The 24,529-nt window shown below is 39.9% G+C and overlaps 1 protein-coding gene across 2 annotated transcripts in view; it reads right to left on the bottom strand.

Annotated features, from left to right (window-relative positions):
- Positions 1 to 24,529, bottom strand: part of DOK7 (docking protein 7) — a 59,762-nt gene that overhangs the window by 32,932 nt on the left and 2,301 nt on the right. For both annotated transcript variants that reach the window (XM_026034137.1, XM_026034136.1), the window contains 5 exons: positions 23,734 to 23,964; positions 20,092 to 20,292; positions 12,205 to 12,324; positions 4,609 to 4,716; positions 1,394 to 2,268 (listed from right to left, as the gene is read on the bottom strand). In XM_026034137.1, the coding sequence (XP_025889922.1) occupies positions 1,394 to 2,268; positions 4,609 to 4,716; positions 12,205 to 12,324; positions 20,092 to 20,292; positions 23,734 to 23,964 (1,535 nt within the window). The remainder of the gene's footprint in view (positions 1 to 1,393; positions 2,269 to 4,608; positions 4,717 to 12,204; positions 12,325 to 20,091; positions 20,293 to 23,733; positions 23,965 to 24,529) is intronic.

Here is a 24,529-nt window from a genome sequence, read left to right as displayed (position 1 = left end):
AAATACCTGACCCAAATCACCAGTGTAGACACAACCACCAACATCTCCCTGGCTCCAAACGCTGCAGTGTCAGTGGGTGACACACAGCAACACCTGAGGTGCTCACACACTCCGGCGACTGAGGCCACAGAGGTACCCCAGACACAGAGCATCCCCTGTGATGCTCAGGCATGTGAAGACAGACAGACAGTGATACAAACACATGAAAAGCTTCAGAACAGCCCCCCCTCCCCCCGGCTTATATTCTTTTAGTTYCTCTAACATTGTAAACTTAAGTCCTTGTCACAGAACTGATTTATGGGATCCCACATGCTCATTTAAAACATACACACTTGAATGGCATGTACGTAATTCCTCAAACCTCTCTGTTGAATCCCTACTTCACAGGTTCCCTAGTTTGAACATGCTCTCTAATCCTCCCAGCCTTCGAAGACCCTAATGCATAGGCAGCTCTATCTTGTTCCACGTTAGGAAAAGCATTAACCAAAAAAGTCTTCCCCAGAAAAAATGGAAACACAAATAATTTCTCCACACAGCACACAATTAATTTAGAAAGCTTACTGCCATAAAAAGCCAAGAATTTAGCAGCACTCACAAAGAATTTATAGGAATATCCAAGCCATACTAACAGAAACTAAAAAACAAATGTGTTTAGAAAAAGCATACGAGTCTCCATGCTTCAGCATTTAAGCCCTTCTGCAAGTGGTGAACAAAAATAACTTTCCCTGGGAAGAGGTACTCCAGCTACTGGACCAGTGATGAGTTTCTGTCCATCTCCTTTAAAGCATCTAGCTCTGGGCAGCAAACATAAATATGACACCAGACTAGGTGACCTGTTATGGATGGCCATGTTAATTAGACTGTCTTCTCTCCCCAGTGAGGAGCTTCATAGATCTGACTGCATCTTGYATGAGACATGCTCACCAACACGGTGAGGGAAAGGGAAACATGAAGAAAATAAAAATATGCTGAGCAGGCACCCCGGGCAGCAGCACATACTGCTTGACCTGCCTTTGTTTTCTCCTGAACCACCAGCAGCAAGACAGAGCAAAGTCCTTTGTGCTGGGTTATGACTATAGGAGAAATCCTATACACCTTATGTGCCATAAGCTTCTATCGTTGTCTCTGCAAGTCACTTACATGCACCCAAAATCAAAGCTGGCCAATTCAGAAGTAATGACTGACAGCTTGTATTGTTCAGTGCTTCCTTGACCACGCACAAATTTTGAGGTAACCATACACCAAATCTCTCATAACAACCACAAAAGTTATTACGTGTTAARAGTATAAAGACAATAATAACATTTGTGACTTGTAACTTAGGCAATTTTTAAATTAATGGTGTTAAATTAAGGAAGGCTTTGTTAGCATCTGCTCACTGATAGGTATTTACCTTTAGTCCACCACAGACTGGACAAGCTGAAAAAAGAGCTCTTGTCATCCCAGGGTGGGGGCTACATATGTCATAGGGGTCAGCTGAGACTCCACTAGGTGGTGCCAACTCACTACTTTTCGAGTCGGGCACCTGTCCTTGGGGCTTTGTGTCTGACCACCTCGTAACAAAATCCACATATGTCTCATCACTGGAGTCCTTGGAGCTTTGAGAGAGCAAGGATGAAGGCCTCCCTCTGTCCTGGCTGTGCTCAGGTGCCCTTCGCACTTCCGCGRGCGGCAGCAGCAGTTTGGGGTCACTAATGCCTTGAGGTGCCAGGGGCTGGTCCTTGGGTTGCGTGGAATCGGCGCTCTTCGGCTGCGCATCTTTGGCAGCTGCCTGTAACAAACTCCTGGGGATATCATAAATATGTCTGAGAGAGCTGGGAACCTGATACTCTGAGGCCGCTCCTCTCTGGGGCTCACTGTGAGGACAAGTACATAAATTCTGATCTGAAGGAAAGTTCAATGGCAGGCTTAGCAACGACCCAAACTCCTCACCGTGGCAAATGTCCAAGCTCCCAGCATAGGAAGAGAAACTTCCAGAGTAAGAAGAGTGACTACCAGTAGCTATTCCACTGTCCGAAGAACTCTGACGTCCAATTTCCTGCAGCTGTCTGGATCGGAGAGGCTTTGGAGGAGGTTTAGAGGGGCCACGTGCCCCTTCTGGGTGGGTCTTTTCTTCCCCCAGATGGATGCCCTTTGCAGCTGCCAGTCCGTGACTCTCTTGAGAAGTGCTGGCTGAAGACTGTTCAGGCCAAATGGTCAGTCTGCTCCCAACACTAACATCCGAGTGGCTGGTATCTGAAGATGAGCTTGAAATACTTCTATCATCTCCTAGAGAAAAAGAAAAAGGGACAGATCAAGCTATGTTTAAAACTGTGGGCAGGCCAGTGGCATGGCAAGAATATATGAGCAGAAAGGATCAGGAGACTTCATCTGCTCTGTGACAGGAACTTCTGTCAGAAAGCCAGAATGACTGCAACAGTTCCCGTCGATTCCTATCCCCAAGGGAAAAATAAAATGCAAATGGTATATTACCTTACTAATCCTATCACACTGTGGAGCATGTTGCATTCAGGGCTAAATCTTTATAGACTTTATGCAGCCAATTCTCCCCTGTTGAAGCACATTTACTCATGTACGGTTAGCTGGCTTTAATGTTGATACTCCTACCTCATACCACAGGGAACAGTCACAGAGTTGCATGTTCTTGGAATATCTGAGGATATTCTGAAGAAAAGTTTCCATTATCTATACCCCAAAGATTTGCAAGAGATTTCAATATTTTCTACTTGAATCACTCTTGCTTTAACTTTTTTTTTAATCTATTTAAATCTTACCTGAATAGTATCAAAGTGAATAATAAAGAGACAGTAAAAATAAAATCCAATTTACATTGCCTTGTTCTGTAATGTACACTACACTGTAACATCCTTATAATATCCGTACCAAAAGCAGAATCACACATCACTGGAACAAGCAGAAATGAGAAATGTACTATGATAACAACATTTCCACACCCATATGGAAAAACACCTCTCAAGATCCACTTATGCCCATACTACAAGAAGTATTTCCTTCTCACTGACACTTGAAAGCAGGACATTTTTACAGGCAAGTGACTGCAGATATGCAAGGCATAAGTTATTTTCCTCCCTAATAAAAATGAGTGTGAAAACACAGGCTGACAGMAGTCATTTTGTAGATATTATTTTTAAACACTAGCAATAAATTGCCAGATGAGGCAGAAAAGATCTACTCTAAGTCACATTTATTTGCGTGACCTGAACTTCTGGTATTACAAAACCATTTCTATTCTCRGTTACTGTGGCAAATATTTAAAGTGATTCTCCTGCTCTCTGTGGAGTAATTCCAGATATACAGAACCACAGAACAGCAACCCTCACCCTGTGAAATTTCCGTTCCTGTCCTTGCTGTGCCCTTTACATGACTTTGGGTTGTGACTCTCATGCAAGTATTRAACATCCATCTAGGCAGAAGGCATGAAATACAGGAGCATTAGTTTATTTCTCAGCAATATGTTCAGCATCTAAAGGAATATATTTGGGAAATAAATGTTATAAATAATAAAAACTGTATATTTTTTTAATTGAAAAAAATTATTTGAAATCACTTCTCCTAATCAACTGTTTTACRTATGAGGGCTTTGGAAGAGAAGCCCTCTCAATCCTGTAGAACATGTTCTAACTAGGCAGAGCTCTAACCATTCTCCAAAGCAGTKGCAGACCCTGCATTTCCACATCCAGGCAAATGCACTCCCAGCAAACCTACAGATAGTGGAACARGGAGGGACACTAAGAGCAATGCTCTTTCTATTGTAGTATTTCCCCAAAATATTTTCCTGTGCAAAATTCAAATAATGGATTATGAAAAAACCTACCTCAAGGGTTCCTCACTCTTCAAGGGCTTCAGACATTCTTAGAATAACAGGGAGGTAAAGAGAACTCAAGCAAAGGATGCATGTGAACCTGGACCACATGTTCTCTGACCACTAAGTCCCTGGATAAGATAGTCAGGTCTCTATCACATCTTATTTGTTTTGCATCAAATCAGTAGCTATATTAAACTAAGCAAGAATTAAACCTCAGCAAATCTCAGTGGAATTTCAGCAAAGCCACATTACCCAGCAGCATCAAGACTAAAGTAGTCATGGACATGTAAAGAAGCACATACTAGACTTTTGAGGATATTCACTTGCCTTTTTTTTTTTTAGGGTTGTAGACTTTAAATTTGAGAGCAAAGCAAAAGTTCTAGGGAACTAGAATTGTTCTTACATGATTAAACGGCAGTCCAGATCCTTCTCCAAATTAGAGCTAGGCACCAACTATACTTTCATATGTAAAAAGGGACATGTACAGATAGAACATAATAACAAACAGAATCAAAGCACAGGAGTCCTGGGTATGATTTCAAAACCTTCCTCATACTTATGAGGCAGACTTCATAAGCCTGCTGTGCAAACTAGAAGTCAGTTGACTCACTCCAATTTGTGAGATAAATTACCTAATAAGGTATCCAACTTGATGGGCATAACTCTTTTGATGTTGCACAAACATTTAATGTACTACAGGATTTTTCTGTATTAACGATGTTTCACATGAAACTCACTGGATTGGAAGACTATTTGTCTCTTTATTTAAAGGTATTTCTTACCTCCACTGCCCTGGCGACTGGTATGGGACAGCAGGCTCAAGCGCTTCTCTAACTGCAAAGCTTCATGAGCCAATCTCTCTTCCGAATAGGCTGGATTTGTACTTGGATCTTTAAAAAGGAATAGAAAATAAAAAAAATAAAGATATACAGAAAAAAAAAAAATCAGAGGAAAAAGAGAGATGTACTCCCCCCTGTTTATTCTTATGTTGGGGCTTCTATTACAGAAAAGGGRAAATCTTGATCAGAAAATCTTGATACAGGACAACCTGCCTTACAGCACATCCCAGAAACACTRGGGATGTTTCACTCAAACACTAACCTTGCCTCATGCTACAAAATTCCAAGTGTCACAGATTTTAGAGCTCATAACCAAAGACTGTATGAGTCCTTTCAGAGACGAACCCCTGACCATCACAGCACTCTAGGAGAGAGATACAAGGGGAATGAGCATCTAGAAGGTCTAGAGTAATAAAAGGCAACAACTCTGACCTGTAGAAAGAGTTCTGACYTCACTGATCTTGCTGGAAATTTCATTCAAGATCAAGCACCTCCTACATAKTAGAAAACTACACAGTAAAACATTATTCACAAGAGCAACTATTTGACATCCTCATAACTGATACAGATCATCTATTTACAGACTCCACTTTAAGGTTTGACTAGTTTCAGGAGTTAGAGAGGAAATAAACCCCCTCGTGAGTCTCTACCTTCACATTTATGATTAAAATTAGAATTATTTTTAAAAAATGTATTATATAGATTTTTCCCTCCAATACATTTTGTGGTTTTGCCATTCCAGCTAAAATTACTTCCCCCTAAAAAAGCTCCTTCCAGTTTACGCTGAAGAGAAAGACCAGAAGTTTTACAGACCATGGAAGACCTTTCCACAGAAGACAGGTCAATTTCCTCTACACCATTTTGTTTCCAACAGGCACAACAATAAAGATCAGATGTTGAAAGAAATCACCACCAACACTCCAAAAGGAACCCTACAGATTACTGCAGACAGCACTGATGAGAGTGCTGTGTTCAGCAGTCCAAACGGTTTGCCAACTCGTTCATTATCAAAAGTTTTTAGCAACCTATACCATTATATACAGAAAGGAACTAATAACAGATAAAACCCAGATTAGCTTCCTCACAACTGCGACTCTTGTGCATCTGACCAACCTAGTAGTAAGAGTACACTACAGAAATCATTTAATCACCAAATCATCTAATAAGTGTTAATAATAATAATAATAATAATAATAATAATAATAATAACACACATTGCTATGGCTAAGTCAGTAAAATAGCAATAACAACTGGCTGAAATAATGAAAAAAGTTTTCAACTGATGTCTTTTAATTTTAAAAGACTTGAGTTTGGTGATGTTAGCTAGTGAGGCTCCACCCAACAGTCAAAGCAAGCTGAGGCAGGGGAGCAGCTTTGTCGCCTCAACTGGAGCTCCAGAAGAATTCCTACATTATTCCTACCTTTGYCCACCACAGCCCGTGACAAACAACATCTGCTTCCTCTGCGCTTTCCAGCTCAAATAGTGACCTTGCCTGATGCCAAGGCCTGGCAACCTCCAAACCTAACTTGCAAACCAGAAGAGAGGAGATTATCTGATCGGGATTGTCTCCACATCAAGCCCCTACTTCCCTTGCAATACAACTACACTAAGCACTGACTAGCTGCGACCTGCGTAGGCGCTTACTCAATCACACCCCTCATCCCTTCCATTTGGGTTTTTGCCAGAGGAAGAGACTGGATTTGGCCACCAGCTCCTACAGTGCAACGCAGGCAGGTCCAAGCAACTATCTGCCCAGTGGCATATGACGTTAGAGGCTGCTGCTTGAATCTATTTTAGAATGTCCTCTGCTCTAGTTACCTCTACTGTATCCAGTTAAATGCCCTGAAATCCACAAAGTTGCAACAAAGACGTTTCCAGAACACTCTAGGCATAAAGCTGGCAAACAGATCAAGCAATAAGTCAACCAAGATGCAAACCAAGATCCTTCTCTTTCCTTTGATATACAATTGAATACAGATTTTATATTACTAGACATACACAACTATTAGTTTTTTTAGTAACTGATCCCTCTTGCGAATGTAAAACAATATATTAACAAATAAATAATCAAATCTCGTCAAGCAAGTGATCCTGCAAAATTGGCCTGTAACAAAATACAGGACGGGGTGAAGAAGCAGGAGAACAGGAAGCAAATGAAGAAGTTCTGCATTACACAMACGCCATCGCTACTGCTAGCCAACAATCCTATCAGCTATGGGACACACCACATTTCACCCACCAACAGGGAATCTCCAGACATAACCCGTGTTCCATATGCTTAGCAGGTGTTTTGCTGAACATCTCCTTCTGTGATAGGAGGCCCATCTTCCTTTCGTGCCACACTGCCCAGGGGTTTAGTCACTTGCCCAGTGGCAGGGAAAGCTGAGACTAGAAAACTCCTCAGCGAACACTAGGAGATGCTTGAAGAAGTAACTTCAAAGCCTGCCGTATGCTTAGAAGTCTTAGGCAGACACTAACAATAATCACTCATCGGTCTTATTGCAATCTTTGTTTCGCCCTAAAACTTTTAAGGAATAATGCTATTTGTCATTTAATCTTCCCTCCTAAAAATCACGGCTTCTTTGGAAAGCCTGAACAATATCATTCTCACAGAAGCAGTAAATCCTTATTCCTGTGTTCTCAGATATAGATTATCCMGTGCTAATCAGGACGTTCTGCTAGAAAACCAGACTCAAGACACTGGCTTAAATTTGTTGGAGAACAGCCCTTCCTGGAGAACAGACCCTATAACCTCCCATCATACAAGACTAGAACTAAGGCTTAATAAAACCCATGATGTTTTTGTCGGTGAGGATGGCTTTGTTGGCACCACTGGACACTTTGTACGTGCACAGTGCCAAGTGTCTAACCAAATATGCAGTGATCTACCATACCACTAACTCAGCAGGACAAGAGCATCATGACCAGCCCTGAGAGTTGTCCAAGGAGATGGGGACGACTCCTGCCCACGCAACATCCTACAGTGGCTCCTGCAACTCTCAATGCAACTGGTGCCTTCACTTCCCAGACCCCACACACATCTACCACCCTGTGATGTGATTTAGTCCCTATCAAATTCACTCAAGCCCTTCAACGCGAAGTGCTTTATTTTCCAAAACAGAAATAGTTCCCATGCTATGAAGGAAGTTCTTCTGTGCAAGGACGTCACTGCAATCTCCTTAAACTTTGCTTTGGGGCAAAGCTGAAGGATTACATGAAATTTCGCTGGTCTAAAAATGTCTCTGATGGAGATTTTATTTTTATATTACGTTGGTGGATATTCATTAGAGCCACATCAGCTGCTCATCGTGGGAGATCCTGAATCCTTTGGCAATATACAAATAAAGTTTCACAGTGATGCAAAGCTCCAGGGTTGTTTGGCAAGCATCTGTCAACAAGAATGTATCATATCAAGTTAAATCAACAGCTACCTAAGATAATCTCAAATTATACACATCTTTAAAATGCAGCATCAGTTAATCAATCTTAAATAATTAACTCTTAAAACTGTTAAATAAAGTTAAATAAGTTCAGCTGAACATCTGTCCTTTCCTCCTTTGTAACTGCAGACTGTAACATTCACAAATCAGACCTAGACTCTCACCTTCATGCCAGCACCTCCACACCCTGTAGCACATCTGGAGGAATAACAAGATGTAAAAACATGAGCAGGACCCACTTGGTACAGCTACTGCAGAAGGCAGCCACAGAGCTGCCTTGCAATGACCGTGCATCAAGCCTCAACAAGAAGATCAGAGAGATCCTCAGCAAACAGCACTGCAGACTCTCCAGTCACTCACAGAGCAGCTTAGAAAAGCTTCCAAGATTAAGAGAGAACATCAAGACTATCAGCATTACACCTGGGGTCTCTCCAGCTTGCAGGACCAGGCTGCCCTTTAGCCTCAGCCAGGCTGGCTGATGCCCACGCAACAAAAGGTGTCACTGATGGGCTGCGAGGCCTTCATCCCTTTTGTGTTTGGAACCCAAGAGGAAGCTTACAAGYGAACAGAAAGAATGTAATACACACCCGAGAAAAACAACTCTCAAATAATATGCATGCAARTTCACTATGGGTTACAAATCAGGCAATCAGTGACTTATTACTCTGTCAATATCTAGACTTCTATCAAGATAATAACATCAAATTCTGTGGTCTATGGTCTACTTTCTAAATACTTCCTCCAAGGGGAAAGYAGAAAAAAATAAAATCCATAAAAGTAGCCAATTATGGCAACTGTTTTTGAACTAGCAGCTGGGAAAAACAACCCATTCAATGACCTCCTGCCACTTAAAGTCATCAACTAAAATACTAGATTGCCTCAAAATGTTTACAGGTATCTGCATTACCTATGCATTCCCACTCAGCGTCATCTGCCTCAAATTTAAGACCCAACTGTGCAGCCTTTAACAAATCAAAGTTTCCAATTTGCCAATGGTGTTATCAAAAAGAGCATTTTGGTAGAGTTCTGCATCATTACAGAGTTCCAAAAATTAAGCACCACACAGTGGTAAACTGTAACAGCCTTCTAACCTTCTGTTCCTTTTACATTTCATTTTGGATGTAYGCATAAAGGATTATTTTGAGAGAATATTCGCATCTATATGATGGCATCTTCCACAGAATCACAAAAAAAAAAAAATCAGGCTGGAAGAGACCTCAAGGGGTCCTTGGTCTGACCTCCTGCTCAAAACAAAATCGGCTGTGAGATCAGAGCAGATTTCGGTATTTTGCAAAGGCCAGTCGCTATAAAAGTTCCACTTTTCATTATTTTCGCTATATATTTTACAGACAACACAATCAAATGCAGGAAATGAACAAAAATATTTACATTAAAAGAACAGCAAGCTTCCAAAGAAATAAGTTATATTTTTCTAAACTATCTTCCTGAAGTGCAGGTGGCTATATTGTGCTTCAGCAAGTTTCCCTCGCACATGCACTTTACAAGATCCTTTGGACACTGAGCATTTTACACTTGTTTGAAGTGGCACTATGGCAAGTAAAAAACTTTTCATTTTCCAGTCCTTCTCCTCAGTTCTGTCTCTATCACTTCCTACARATTTCATGCTGATACTTAAATATTTCTGTGGTCCATTTAGCATAAAGTGAGCTGTTTGTACATAAGGAAGCTTAATTTATTAACATTTTTCCAAAGACGAGCTAAGCAAGCATTAACTACATTACTTTGCTAGTTATATTTGTTCCRAGAGTATTGGTGTCCAACAACACTGTCAATCTAACCTATTCTCACATTACATTCTTTTCTCTTTAAAAATGACCTTTTCATGCTTTCCTTTCTTGAAAATGCTTAAGAGTTATTCAAATGCATTTTAAGTTGTTGCCTTTCTACAAAAGCCAAATTGTAGAAAGCAAACTGTTTCCTATGAAAGGATTAAATTTGAAATTAAATTACATAAAACCACAGCACTGCACACATAAAGCACAGTTAAAGATTGTGTAGGACTTTACACTGCAGTAAATACCAGTAACATTGACTGTGTGTTTCTAGGTAGAAGCCCCAACATGGAAGTTTTGGCCTAGTTAGCTAAGGTGCACAAACAATCAGCCTATTTAATACATGACTTCCAGGAGATGGGGTGAATTTCAGTACTCTTGCCAGATGCGGCAGGGAGAGACTTGATCTTTGAGCAATACAGTCCACTCCATGTCATGGCACAGTTAATACTGAAAATTAGTCTATGGATGAATCACCAGCACTGAACATGTCTAGGTGCATGTCTTGTACAGACTCCCCTGAATGGGACAATAAATGAACAACTGGGAAAAATCTAAAAAATAAGGATTGTATGAAGGGGCATGTATAGAAGGGCTCCCAGGACTGGGAGGCACAAAGGTAGAGACACAAACAGCCTTCAAAACCACAGCACATTTCTACTGAACACGGAATGGAGGCCACTGCTCCTGTCCATGGAAACAAAACAATATGCAGTGGCTAAGTGGATCTTCATCTCATTTTAGTGGTAGGTCTGTGAGGCAGATGAAATAAAGACAACAGACCCAAGAAAATCGAGAAAATGGGACTTCCCTCACTACCAACCACCCATTAACTCCCTGGATATTCCCCCATCTGCTTCACGCACTCAGAGTCAGACATCTTGAAGGAAGGAAGGGAATACATGTGGATATAATAGAATAACACACAAACACAAGGGCTGAACTGATCACTGTAAGATAAAAAAGCAGATTTACTTCTAAACGTTCCTAAAAAAAAAAAAAAAAAAAAACAAAAAAGAGATGTCTGAGAGAATGACATAAGGAAAACAACAACAACAACAAAAACACACAAGTAATTATTCCACAAAGATAACAGAATATACATTAGTAATTTTGGAGCATTTTCTAGATGCACATTTTTGCTAAATGGAAGATTTGGGATTGTACATGCATAATCCAATTCTAGAAATGTAAAAAATATGCCTTCAGGRCAAAGTTAAGTCTCAAAGTGTCAGCACTGATTTTTTTCTCTTTTTCAAACACTCTAGATAGTTCAATGGGAGCACACACCTCAGAATTGCCTATTGTGTATTGTAGTTATTTTATTCACTTTGACATTACAACTATGGGAAAGAAAAGAAACTGAGCCTGGTATGTACTGCATTTGCCTTAATTTAACTAATTTGAATTCATTTCCACAAATTTTACACCCTAATCTTTTCCTTCACATTTCCTTCCCACAAATGATTGTCTTCAGGCTTGTTAGAGCAATAAAGCTCTGTCAAATCCTTACCATTTGCCTAAAACTCAAAGACAAACCCTTAACATTTTCTACAAATCCTGTCTCATCCCTCACCATTGTTACAGCCTATTCCCTTCAGACAGCCACTTCACAGATATTTTTCTGCAGTCTCTTTATTCACACTCTTGTCCTATTTGGCACAGTCCCTCCAACTCAATATTTCAGTATTTCTTCCTTTGCCAAAGTCAAAAAGCAAAAGGGCTTTCTATGATTCCATCTCATTTGCTTTCTCAACATTGCAGTGCATTCAAAATAGGAATAGAAATGAAATCGGAAAAGGAATGTAATTCTCATACACCAAAAAGAAAAGCTCAAGCTGCAGAACTGTAATGTGATCCAGAGCCCTGACAAGAGTTCTCTAGGGTTGACAGGACTTTGGGATGAACTCAAAATGCCCCAGAAGTTAGTTTTCCTGGTCTCAGCTCATTACGCTATCAAAATAATAATGCAGACATGGATCCAAATTGACTTAAGTTTAAGACTGTTACAGTTCATCCAATTCAAATTATTTTATTTTAGCATTGTTAAATAAGAGAAAGCTAGGTTTAGCATTAGCTAAGCCTAATCATCTTAGCACTATCATCAGAACAAATGAACAAGCCAGAGCAACAGCAGAAACTGGGTACATTCGAGGGGTAAATTTATACTGTGACATTTCAGAATGAGAAACACTTTGTACTTTCTATGCCCTTGGTGCCTGCAAACTTATGACAGTCAGAGCAGTAAGTGCTAGACRTGGCAAGTTGCTGCTTTATGTGGTTACTCTATACTTCCTATATTAACCTGGTAGGACTGGCCGTAGACCAAAAGGGCCTTTCGTCGGGGAGATGCCACGGACAATGCAGTCGAACAGAAAGCTGATCTGCTCTCCTTCAGCACAGGAAAGGAAAAAAACACCAGCCCCTGCAAGAAAGCACAACATTAAAAAATGGGKTTTTTTTTACTGCACAAGAAATGTATTTAGCTTAAGTTAATTATAAATATGCTGATCCAAAGAGTTAATTGCAAGTCATGAAGAGAAATCAAAAAGTTCTACAGAGAAAAGAAATAAGAATAGCGTCAGGTGAGTATATACTACAGCATCAAAATACAGACAAGTTCAACAGCTCATTTACACTAACTTTCTGAGACCCAGRCAATTAGAACAATGTCAAAATACAAGCCACATGCCTAACAACTACCTGCATCTTTTATTCTGGGTCTTCTTTATTATTTTATTCTTTCAGCTACACCTGAAACTTTGTAGATCAAATTTTAGCTATGCAAGTTTTAGGGATTCTGAAAGTGTATTCAGCAATATAAACAAGGTTAATTCTACTTCTATCTAATTTTAACAAAAAAACAGCCTTTTATGTCACAGTGGGTCAGGTCTGGGTTATTTTGCTGAATTCCTTTATAAACTAGCAGCCATTTCACCCATATTTCTACTTACCAAGACAGCTCCTATATGTCTACTATTAACAGAACGTAACACGAGTCTGCAATGTTGTCATCAGATCTTTACCCTCTGCTCTGTTCTGATATTTTATTTTCCATTCATTAAGAATAGCCCTAACCAAATTAGAATGAGAATCATTAAACAAACAAACAAGTTCTGAGCTGCGTGGCTACATGGACAACACACAAGACCAAAAACACTCCACACAACATTTTATTTAAAAGTTATCTGTCCCATCAGGAAAAGGTATAGCTGGTATTTTGATGACCTTAAGCTGTCAGGCAAAAGTCTATCCCTAGGCTACCTCAATAAGAAGCAACTTCAGGAAAAAATAGGTGATGATAATAATAATGATAGAGAAAAATAGAAATTTAACAGCCATGTGCACTATAAATCCAGAAAAAAAAGAAAACAATCTTAGTTCAGGATGTAAAGTTTTGCACCTTACTCTCCTAAGGACTCAGGCACAAGTGTGACCTGTACACATCTTCTAGTCTCTTTTGAGTTTCCTGCACATTTCTGACATTTTTACCTAAAGCAGTAGAGCCAACTTGACCAAAACACTTGCACCTCCTATCACATTCCACACACACATCCAGTCATACTAAACAGGATACCATTTTACTCAAACAAGGGATATGCATTTGGTTGCTTGACAAGGGAATATGGGATTCACAGAAAGGGGATAGCAGGGAGCAGATCACAAACCAGATACACTATTTTGATAAATTAGATCCAACTAGCAGTAAGTTAACCATCCAGGGAGAATATGTTCTGACCCAGACTCATATCATTCTCAATTTAYGTCACATCTAAGTCTCTGCCTCTGCTCTACTTATATCCATTCGGGGCAATGTTGTTAGCAGCATCTTGGTAACCTGGTTTATTGTTCCACCACCTTTCTTCCACTTMAAAGTCAGCACTTCTCCAAAGAAAGAAAAACTTCCATTTCTGATACAGTTTATTTCTTTTGGTGAACTGCTATAAGCTCTACTGACATCAGAGCTGACTTGTTGGTATAAGTTACATCTATACTTAAAGGTTAGCTTGCCAATCGTTTCTAGGGTACCAGGTCCCAAATATACTACTCAAGACTCGGGATACACAAATATTAACACGGTGTTCAAACAACTCAGAAGATTTCTGCACACATACAAGCACAGGAAAAGTAACCCAGGGCTAAGCCTATTTCCCTTTGCATCTCTCTGATGTTGTTTTTCTATTTAATTTTTTAAAGCAAGTTTATCCCATATTTTCTCACTGCACATATCTATGTGTTGCCTTTGCTATTAGAGGTCATCCACCCAGAAGATGACAATACTAATTATGCAGCCTGGCAGATCCTAGTACGTTAACAGAGGTTTGGGTTGGGACACATTCAGTTTTGTCCTCATATCCCCTCCCCAAAAGATGACCAAGAGTCACAGACTCCTGCACTGGAAGAAGCTGGGTAAGGGCGCATTGAGGAATGATTCAAAATTTAGGTATTGCCTCAATGAATCCATCCCTAGAAGGACGATTTCTGCAAAGAAATATTTCTGCAAGAACCATTCATTTGGAAATCCGCAAAACAAGCATGTTGGTYTTTATATACCTAGCACAAATAATATAGGTGCACTTATACATAGGCACGAACCTAATACCTATGTATAAAATATTTTGGGGGGAGAGCCCATTATTAACATAATCACCATAGTATTTAATCAACTCTCACAGGAAATATTTTCTTTCTTGTTTTGCTAGATAGAACTATACTGGAAAAAGTCAGATAGTCCTTGCAAAACACATCTGAAGAGATGAATGAATAGCTGGCGTTTAACTGAGGTATGTTTTAAACACATATGTAAAAACAGCATTTATTTAAAAACAGCATGAAAAAAGGCAGTTGAGAAATTCTCTACTAGAAATCATACATCTCAGCCATGTGTTGGAATAGATTTGGTGCACAAGCATTTGGAAGCTGAGGAATATGTGGTATGCATCACTGTAATACCATGCAGCTGTTTCCTGGAGCAAAGACCTTGCTCATTCTCTTTCCATGGGGCAAGAGACTTACTGAAAAGCAGCCTGCACCCACTTGCACAAGGCTCAGACACTCGGCCAGTCCCTCAGTGGCATTTAGCAGGAAAGCAGTGTATGGTTCAGTAAAGAAACTGCCAGTTTCACCAAACTTCCAAATATGATTAAGGTTTAATGTTTGACTTGAATTCATCATATTAAAAGAGCATCTCTGCACAATCACATCAGGAAAATGCACAGTCCCAGAAAATTACTTAGATCACTGCCTTCTGTGAAACCAAGGGAGGGAGAGCCAGTTATTCACCATGAATTATTACTCCTAGCACTTGGCAGACAACACCAGAGCCCAAAGCTCCCTAGCTTCACAGCAGGTTCCAGTCATGGCAGTTCAGCACATGGCAATGGCCATGCTGTTCCTCACACCAACTTTAGGAGGTCTCTCAGGATACTCAGCTCAGTCAGCCTTGTCCTCTCTGCTAAAAATGCTATTCCAGATTCTCATTACTGCTCAATATGACATGAGTATGGCTACTAAAAACAAAGCAGATGAATAAAAATACAGTTTAGTCTGCTGTATGCTTACAGATGTTATAGAATAATATCTGTACATTTACACAGAAGCCTTCACCTAAGAAAGCCCAAATTTATCACAAAATTTTATATGTTACTCAGGTCAACCATCTCTACTGCTTTTAACTTTCAGAAAAATTCTCGTTAAAAAAATCCACTTATTATCTGGCTCTTCTTTGACCCTTCCAGGATGTCCATAGCCACTGCCACTATTTTGGAACAATTTCTAAGAGTCAACTGCAGAAGTCTTCACAGGGAAGGAAGGTCATYTTACCAAAATATCAAAATGAACACAGAAATACATCTGCTCATCCTGCAGCTAACTGCAGCAGTATCACTATCTCTTTGCAACGGGGCAGCCAGGGGCTCTCCAAGTTCCTCCCCTGGTGAAAAAATACATATCAATTTCAAACTAGGCTCTGGAACTAGGCAAACAAAAGGCTGGATTTTTTGTTTTATTTTTTTTTCCTCTCCAGTCTGTTCCTCTAAGCAAACCTCTCAATTGCCCCACATTTCTTTTGGCAAATGGTACATGTGTTATAGAGCTTCCACTATAGAGAAGTCAGGGACATGGGAGGGGGAGAGAAGAATTTTGCCCCAGAGATGAACTTATCTGCAGCTGCCATGAACAGAAGAAGGGATTATCAAATCTCTCGCAGTACAATGCAGTAATTGTGATATCAAGAGCTAGAGAAATGCAAGTTATAAAYGATTTTTCCCTGCTTAAGTATAATCTGGTGTTACCTATCTTGAGAACGCACCTAGATTTAATGTTTGAAGTATCAGCATTATCTCAGATGTTTTCCCTCTGTTYAGATACTGCACCAAAGAGTTTGAATAAATATATAAATAAATAGAACAAAACTATCCACTGAGCAACTAATTCAAAACCTTAATTGTGCACTTCATATTTATGAAAAATTCTGTGAGAAAACCAGGAACAGAAGGGTAAGAAAGATTATGATTTTTTTGAAACAGACTTCAATCCTATGAGAGCAATACCCAAAACTGATCTTGTTTGAGGTTTCAGGGTTTTTTTGGTTTTTTTTTTTTTTTTTTCCTTTGAATGAAGGGGGAATGGCAAAGAAAAGTCATTGGTTCTAAATCTTCAGTTCATTAGAACTAAATCATTAGTTCTTCTCAGTGTGAGAACCAGGCATACACATCCACCAGGTAAACCCAAAATCCAGAAGTAAGGTTCCAAAAATAATCTGAATTTTTGTATAATATAAATAGTTCTGGTGTTTGTRCCCCAGGAACAAATTCATCACCTTTATGTCATCCATTCACATTTTATACCACCMAGTTTCATGGGCAGTTGACACCCTGAACTGTGAAATGAATCATCTACATTCATTGCAACATGGAGATATGATAGAACAGCACTCAATATGCTCAAATCCAGAACAAGTTACAGGTAAGGAGCATAATAGGAAATGTAAACAGTTCGTTTTATTTCCAAATCTTGTTATACAACAAGGCAACGATTCTTGCAAACAGTGCCCAGAACCGAGGGTCTGTACCCCAGAGCTGGGCTCCTAATCACAAGGCTAGAGTTGCACTCCATCCTTCTCTAATGCCAGTGACATCTGCATTCCTGGTTACATAACAAGACAAATTCCAGCCYTTCCACTGAGGCTGAGCTGTTGTTTCTCTAGGTACCAACCACACCTCGGCAGGAGGGACACAAACACTTGAAGCTGAGAAGATGAGGGCACTGTCACACATCTCTCAGAAGTGTTGTGCCCAGTACTGGTCTCCACAGAACAAGAGAGGCATGGACATAACTGCAGTGAGTTCAGCAAAGGGCCACTAAGTTCATCAAGGACTTGGAGCAGCTGAAATTGTTCAGCATGGAAAAAGAGGAAGGCATGGGAGGGAAACTTATCAACATATATAAATACCTGACAGGAGGAGGCAAAGGAGATGGATTCTTTTTAGTCCATGAGGCAACAGACACAAGTTGAAATAAAAAAATTCATTGAAACTGGAACAGGTTGCACAGAGAGCCTCAGGAGTCCCCATCCTTGGAGATATTCAAACCCTGGGCAAGCTATGGTAGTTGTCCACTGCCTGTGAAGCTGGATTTGACAATCTCCCTTCTAACCTCACTCCTTGTGTGCTTTTCAGATCGCACCATCCAAAYTACAAGTTCCTCTCTGATCTCATTCTAAAACAATTAGCTGCTTACTGCACAATAGATGCTTAGTAATTAGTATTCTACAAAGCTGCATAACAAACAGCACTGATCAATACTGTTATAACACRAAGGAGTTGCTATAGCAAGCTTTCTCTACTGAAGCAACACTAACCTTTGAAAATAAGCTACCGTGTTTATTTGTGTAAGGGCTAAGTGCATTATTAAATACTGGAGACACTTCTTTACTCATCCATCCTTCCCAGCAGCACCAGGCTTGGTAAGTCAGCCTCACACTAAGTATCTCTCTGCAGCCATGTTACACATCAAGGTGGTAAAACTAAAACAGTGAACACCACAGTAGACAATTAGTGGTTAGCTGCAAGATCGCTACCACAAATGATCCTGCCTAGTACTTATCAAGACACTTTCCAGATGCCTTGGTTGAAGCAGCCAGTAAGGAATGAACTTTCTACATGAGGGAGGAGATAAACAAGTCAGTGCATTTCATTTTGATCTGCAGCTACCCCCTACTTCTGTGCTTTCAAGAAGGAAAGCTGAAATTGGAAACATATCCATTCATCTCCTTAATATGAAAACATGTACAGTAAGTAGTCCTAWATCTCTGCACTGCGTATCCTATCGCAGCATCCCTCTCCAAAAGGGTAACACACATAAGAAATGCAGTCAGTGCTGCAAAAGCTTTGTTAGTCAGTGCTGAGCAGTCCCTGTGGAAAAGGCACAAAAGAGACCCAATTGTTTCCTTTCCAGCAGAAAAATCCTAACGGCCGTCATTATTTTCTGCTAGTCATTTTAATTTTTGGATATTGCTCAGAATATGCTATCTCCTTCCTCATTCCARTGAAAGTCTGCATAAACCAAACCATTGTGATCCACAGGCATCATTTGCAATAAGCTCTGTACTCCAAATTCAAGTCATTATTTAAAGTTCTTAATGGCAATAAGATAAACTCCTCTCCAGAGACAACTTTTGGAGAGTAATAGCAAAAACTAATGCCAAAATATCACAAGGCTCTTGTACTTTTATCCAGCACATTAGTCGTCCTGAAGCTATCTAGGGACAACTRATCACAGAAATAAATTTTATATTCTCTCATTTGATGAGCCGCATGTTTACASAGATTAAAACAGTTATCAATCTACCTAAACACGGCCAAAGTTATTTAACGGCTGCTAGCACCTCTATTTCAGTTCTCCCTCTATTTTTTTTAAATACAAGTTGTAAATATTTAAATAACTTAAGATTTCATTAGCTCAGAAAATGAAGCTCTACATAAAGTGCTCAGGAAAAGCAGCAGCTTTGGAAAAAAAAGAAAAAAAAAGAACTCAAGAATGCTTACAAGGGAATGGGAATCGGGGACTTTGTGGAGGTTGTTATTCAAAACGTAAATTTTCTGGGGTATATTTTGGACCCAAATTACATTTGCACAGAAATACACTCACAGAATTCTAGTTTGTATTTAAACAGATGTTTGCCCACAGAGGCAAAAAAACTATTCTATGCTGTATAGAAAATAAATTGCTTAAATTACAGGTGTTCATGGACCTACAGAAATTTAACCAGGTCCAACCGAGAGGGATGATGCTTCTGACTTCCCCTTAAACGCTACAAACATTTAGTCAGCACACGGTCTAAACACAATACCAGGAAACAAAACACTGGAGTTCAGTTCCTACACAGCTTAATATTTCAGTGAAGCAGAATAACCTTAAAAGAAAAGTGATTTGTCGCTTCCCAGGCTACACCTATAATTCAGAGGCTGGAGACAACACTTCAACCACAATCTCCAAACTAGTCACAGAAGAATGTGAATCAGAAACTTTCACATAATAAACAAGCATCCTAAACCGGGAACCTCTAGGGCAAAACAGAGTACGGTCAACGCTTGCCATATTTATAACTCACCTCTGTTCTTTTCAACAGGCAAAACAAATAAAAAACCTCACTATAGGAAATGAATCAAAATAATATATTCCTCAGGACTTCTGGCAAAAATTGGGAAGAAAGGGGAAAACATCATCTTTGGATTTGCAACAACTTTTTGGTTTGGCAGAGGAAAAAAAAGTCTATTATTTTCACACTTCACTACACAAGCCWAATGGCTTCACATCTGAATTGGAGAAACACAGATCCATTTGCAGTCACAGATCATCAGTCTGGAGTGGCTCCAAACTCTGCTTCTGAGGCCAAAACTTTAGTGGGCATAATTCAAAAATAGGTAAGTATCAAGCTAATCACACCATCAACTTTCTGTTCTAATAACCAGCCCCTAACGTTTCATCATCTTTTTCTTGTTCTGTGTCCAGCAGTAGCAGTTGACTCAACAACTTCTGGAGAGTCACTCTCTGATATCACAAGGCTGCTTTTACAAAGACTGAAAGCTACACAGTTGTTTCTCAAAACTCAGAGTTGACAGAACTGGTAATTACATTTTTACAAAAGGTTTAAAATAACTTTTAGGAGATAATTTCCAATTGTACTTACAGAAGCCACATCTGGTACCCCCTTCAAAGATGAATCCATTTGGGACAGCTCCGTATCGCCGCAGATCCGAGAGCTTCCACTGCCCCATGACGCTAGGAGGAAGGTCTTTTACAAGGACGAAAATGTCGTTGCAGAAATGCAGCGTAGCAGGCCCACTCTCTAGTTTAGTACCAGGTGCTACAAAAACTTGAAACCTATGAACTATTAAATAAGGAAGGAAAAAAAAGTTACCTCAGAAAACAGAAGTAATGTACCATGGCTTCTGTAACATAAATCATTTTTTTCAAAGATAGTCTGTGTCCACACCACTAGGTTCTAACATCAAGATTTTAGGTAAAGTCCAGACAAGTCGGTCAATAGCTACAAGCTCATTACTTTGTTAGGCCAATTTAGTATTGAAAAGAAATCATCTTGCCTTAATGCTACAATTGATGTTACTTATCCAAAGCCTTCCAGGCTACCCCCTATTTCAAATTAGCCCGTTATCCAGCCCATCCTTAAGTCATACCCTCCTCCTACCCTTCACATCACTACAAATGATTCTATTTATTCCTCTCAACAGCCTGTTTTTCTTCTTATATCCATGTACATTTAGCAGCATCCAAGGAGCCCAAAAGGCAAGGCTGAAAGAAAGAGGCAGGCTCTAACCAGYGCCCCATCACTGACTCATTTGCAACCTTTAATAAATTGTTTCACTCCTTCCCATATATTGTCTTCCCTAGCAGTAAAACTGGGGAAAATTATGTTTTCCTACCTATGTGAATCTTTGGGGAGCTGGTGACTATAGATGCCCAGACATTTAAAATGACTGGGAAATTAGATGATTCATAGGCAACTGACATTTAAGAATGTTTATTAACTCTTCATATTTCACAATCCAAACTTCAGAAGAGCGAGAGCAAAAAACATCTTTCCATTTGAGTTTACAAGATTCAAGTTCATATTCTAACTCTCYTATCTCCTATATTGCAAGCATTCTTACCTAGAACATGGGCTGCTCTAGGCTAGCCTCCCATGTCCTCCTTCAGGGCTGCTGCATGAAACAATTCAAAGGCTCAAATCTTCAAGCAGTTCAAAAGAACAATGTAAGTGAGCAAGCCTCTAACCTTAAATCTATCCTGACCTCTACTATTCCTCCAAGGTTTTGCTTTATGGTTAGACAAATAGTCTATCTTAACCTGGGATAGTGTCAGGACAGTTACATTTCCAGTCAAAGGTTTTCAGTGGGGCATTTAATCAGGTGCATAATCTAATTTTCTCATTATCCATTAAAGACCTTACAAACAGCTTCTTGCCTACAAGATCTAAAGGGTAACCTTCAAGTAATGTCATTTCTTAGAACCCTTCTGCCTCCTTCTTRTTCCTTCAAGCATCATGAGTTTCAAGTAGGCTTCTCATTTAAATACTACCTTTATTCTTAGTTACCAACTAGCAGTTAGTTAACTGCTCATGTATGACATGCATTTGGTAAGTCCCCTRCGGCTCCAGCCGAATTAGCCACAAAGTCATTCAAGAGAAATGTTTAAGGAGCCCGAGATAGATCTAACCACAGCTCTACTTACAGCTTTGCCATTAGTACTGCTAGGGAGCAAGTCAAGAGTCACCTGATGTCCTCTTCTGGGTATCAACTATGCAACACAAGCTGTTTTACCTACAAACTACGAAAAAGGTGTCAAAACCACCCAAAAAAGAGGCACAACTGAGCAGTTAACTTCAGAGTTACTTTGCTAGTAATAAAACTATAGGAATAGAAGCATTGGGATTTTTCCTGCCTCACATAAATGAGGAGTGGGACGTACTGAAAAAGCCTGCTGCAAGCTGCATCTGACGAAAACGAAGAACTGCAGCTCAGGTTCTAGTTCTAGAGCACCACAGAGAAATATAAGGCCCAAATCTGATCAACTCCAGAGCAGAGAGAAAAAAATAAATAAAATCAAACACCAAACCACAAACAGCTGCTTAGCTGAAAGGATGCATGAGGAAAAAGTTCCAAGCTCTTCATTTGCTGTAGCTAACCTTTTCCTCTTCAGAGCTGTCCTGTCCCCAGGTTTCTCAGCATCAGCTGTGGGCTCAAGCACTCTCTCATACCTGAGAGTCACCTCACTCACTTCTGCAATTCTTGCTCAAACAGAGCATCAACTTCATTCCAAATTAGCATTCCAGCCTTATAACCTCCAGTTCACCAGCACATATGGCATTGTCTTCTCCATTTTCCCTGTCTCGTCACACTTTCACAGCCAAAATTCAGTAAAACTTTTTTTCTCTTTCCTGTCTAGATCCTCCTTCCCAAAACCTTTTTAATCTCATTTCTCAAACTCTGAGGTTATCTCTCCAGAGTCTGTTTTCAGTACCCATTCACCCTATTCCCAGAGCAAGAACATATCCGTATCAGACTTCACCTCCACACAAGCTCTCATCTTCCGTTTCTACTCCAGCGCTGCATCTGGAACTACAGCTCCATCCAATAGGCCAAACTCTGTCTCACCCAAAGCTTTCTTTAATAAATCTCCTTCCTCTGCTTCACCATCACTAATAACCTCCATCACTCTTGTATGCAGATTTAAATCAAAAACTCTCTGCCTGGATTGCACCAATGCAAGATCACACACATAAAAAAAACTATTCTATCAACTGCACATTCTCCTCCAACTCTTTTAGTACAAATTTATGCTGCATGGACATCCCAAATTTAACAAGCTAATTGAAAATGTAGCTATATTGTTTTCTCATTCCAAGTGCACCACATACTCCAGATATATTCACCTGTATTGGTCAGGGAGCCACTCTAGCCATTCCCCTTGTGCAACAGTTTGTATTCGATGGATCCAAGTTGTACATCCACATGTCTCTATCCTACTAATGCTACCTAGATATGAGCTCAGGAGCTATATCACATTTGTGCAAAATTCAAAGKTCACCCTTCTCACCTATGCTCACATTGCCATGGAACAATTTATTTGTTACAGATCCCTTGCCATATGTTTTAGCAAGTGATTGTTGAAGACAGAATGTGCATCTCWCACATCCATCCTCTTCCCCTAGTCATCACCAAATAAACCTAAAGAACAGCTTGCTCTAGATTAACCATTTACCACTCCTTATTCACAACTACATGTTTAAGAGCTGCTGACCAGAAAAGGGGAAAAAAAGCATAAGAGAAGACTATGTCCAATAACACTCGCAATCATAAGATGCTCCATGCTGAATGAAGACACTAGCAGTGACATATTTTAGTCAGAATACCTTGTAGGTTAGTAGGATGTTCATAAAACTGGCATCTGACCAGCCAAGTTCTATTTAGATCAGTTTTCTTAAGTCAGGCTCCTTCTAAATCCTGTCATCAAAACCCCAAGTAAATTGCAGGGAGAGAAGTGGAGCTTGGATCATTAAAAGCTTCCACTGCCCAAATCAAAAGCTAAGTTGAAAGCTCTCAGTTAGCTATCAGTACTGAAGAGTAACACACAAAATTATCTTGATACCTGCTTTAAGACATAGGAAAGAACAGACTCATCATCATCAAACGTGTGGCAATCTTTTCCTTAGCTGTACTTCGTTATTTGCATTTTAGCTCTGATTTTGTTTTCTTTGCTTGCAAAGAAAAAAAAAAGGAAGAAAAAAGGAATATGACAAGGCAAAGGTTACCTTCCCCCAAACTGTAGCGGATTCGTACATCCCACGCATACATTGTTTCCTTGTTCTCAAATCCAAGCATCACAACTTGAGAGAGGCAGATGATTGCAAGCGTATGATTCAAGCCCTCATAGGAGAGCCCAGGATCCAAGCCACAGATGTCTTCTAAGGTCACGCTGCTCCTCTCCTTATGCCCTTTTGCTCGTTCAGATTTATCCTTGTACACCAGCATGAGCAAACAGTCTAAAAGAAGCAAAACTGTCAGGGAGGATGAGGCAGAACAGAACACACCACCATCCTCAGTACTCTGATTCAAACTAAAAATGCTTTTCACAATTGGAAGGTCAGTCTGATCAAGCCAATATTAAGAACTCTGTTTTCTCCCCCACTGAGTGCAGTCCTCATGTGCAGAGAATAAACATTGACAGCATTTTGCAACTGTGTTCTGCAGCCTCAGAAATGAGAAGGGAAGTAAAAACTCTTCCCAATTATTCTCCTTTACAAAAATTGAGCGATTTGCAGATAGCCTTCTGTGTCTGGAAGAGAACTGACTCATTAACTCTGAACATTAGGAGTCACACTATGATAGCTGTTCACATTACAAACGCTAAAGCGGAGGGACTATTGTCATCTGTATTTCCATTAGAACATATCGAACCACAAATGAAATTCTTACAGTAGTTCACAGATTACTCAACTACTAAATGGTGAGCAGACTACACTGCCAGAGAGATTGTCAGTGTCAGCTCAGGTTTCCTAGTTAAATGTTACACAGTAGCTATTGCTAAATAATCATTATGTGCTGGGC

This window comes from Nothoprocta perdicaria, unplaced genomic scaffold (assembly GCF_003342845.1).
Source record: "Nothoprocta perdicaria isolate Ctin4 unplaced genomic scaffold, notPer1 scaffold_14, whole genome shotgun sequence".
NCBI lineage: Eukaryota > Metazoa > Chordata > Aves > Tinamiformes > Tinamidae > Nothoprocta > Nothoprocta perdicaria.
Note: the sequence above shows the minus strand (reverse complement) of the source record. Positions and strands in the feature narration are given on the sequence as shown.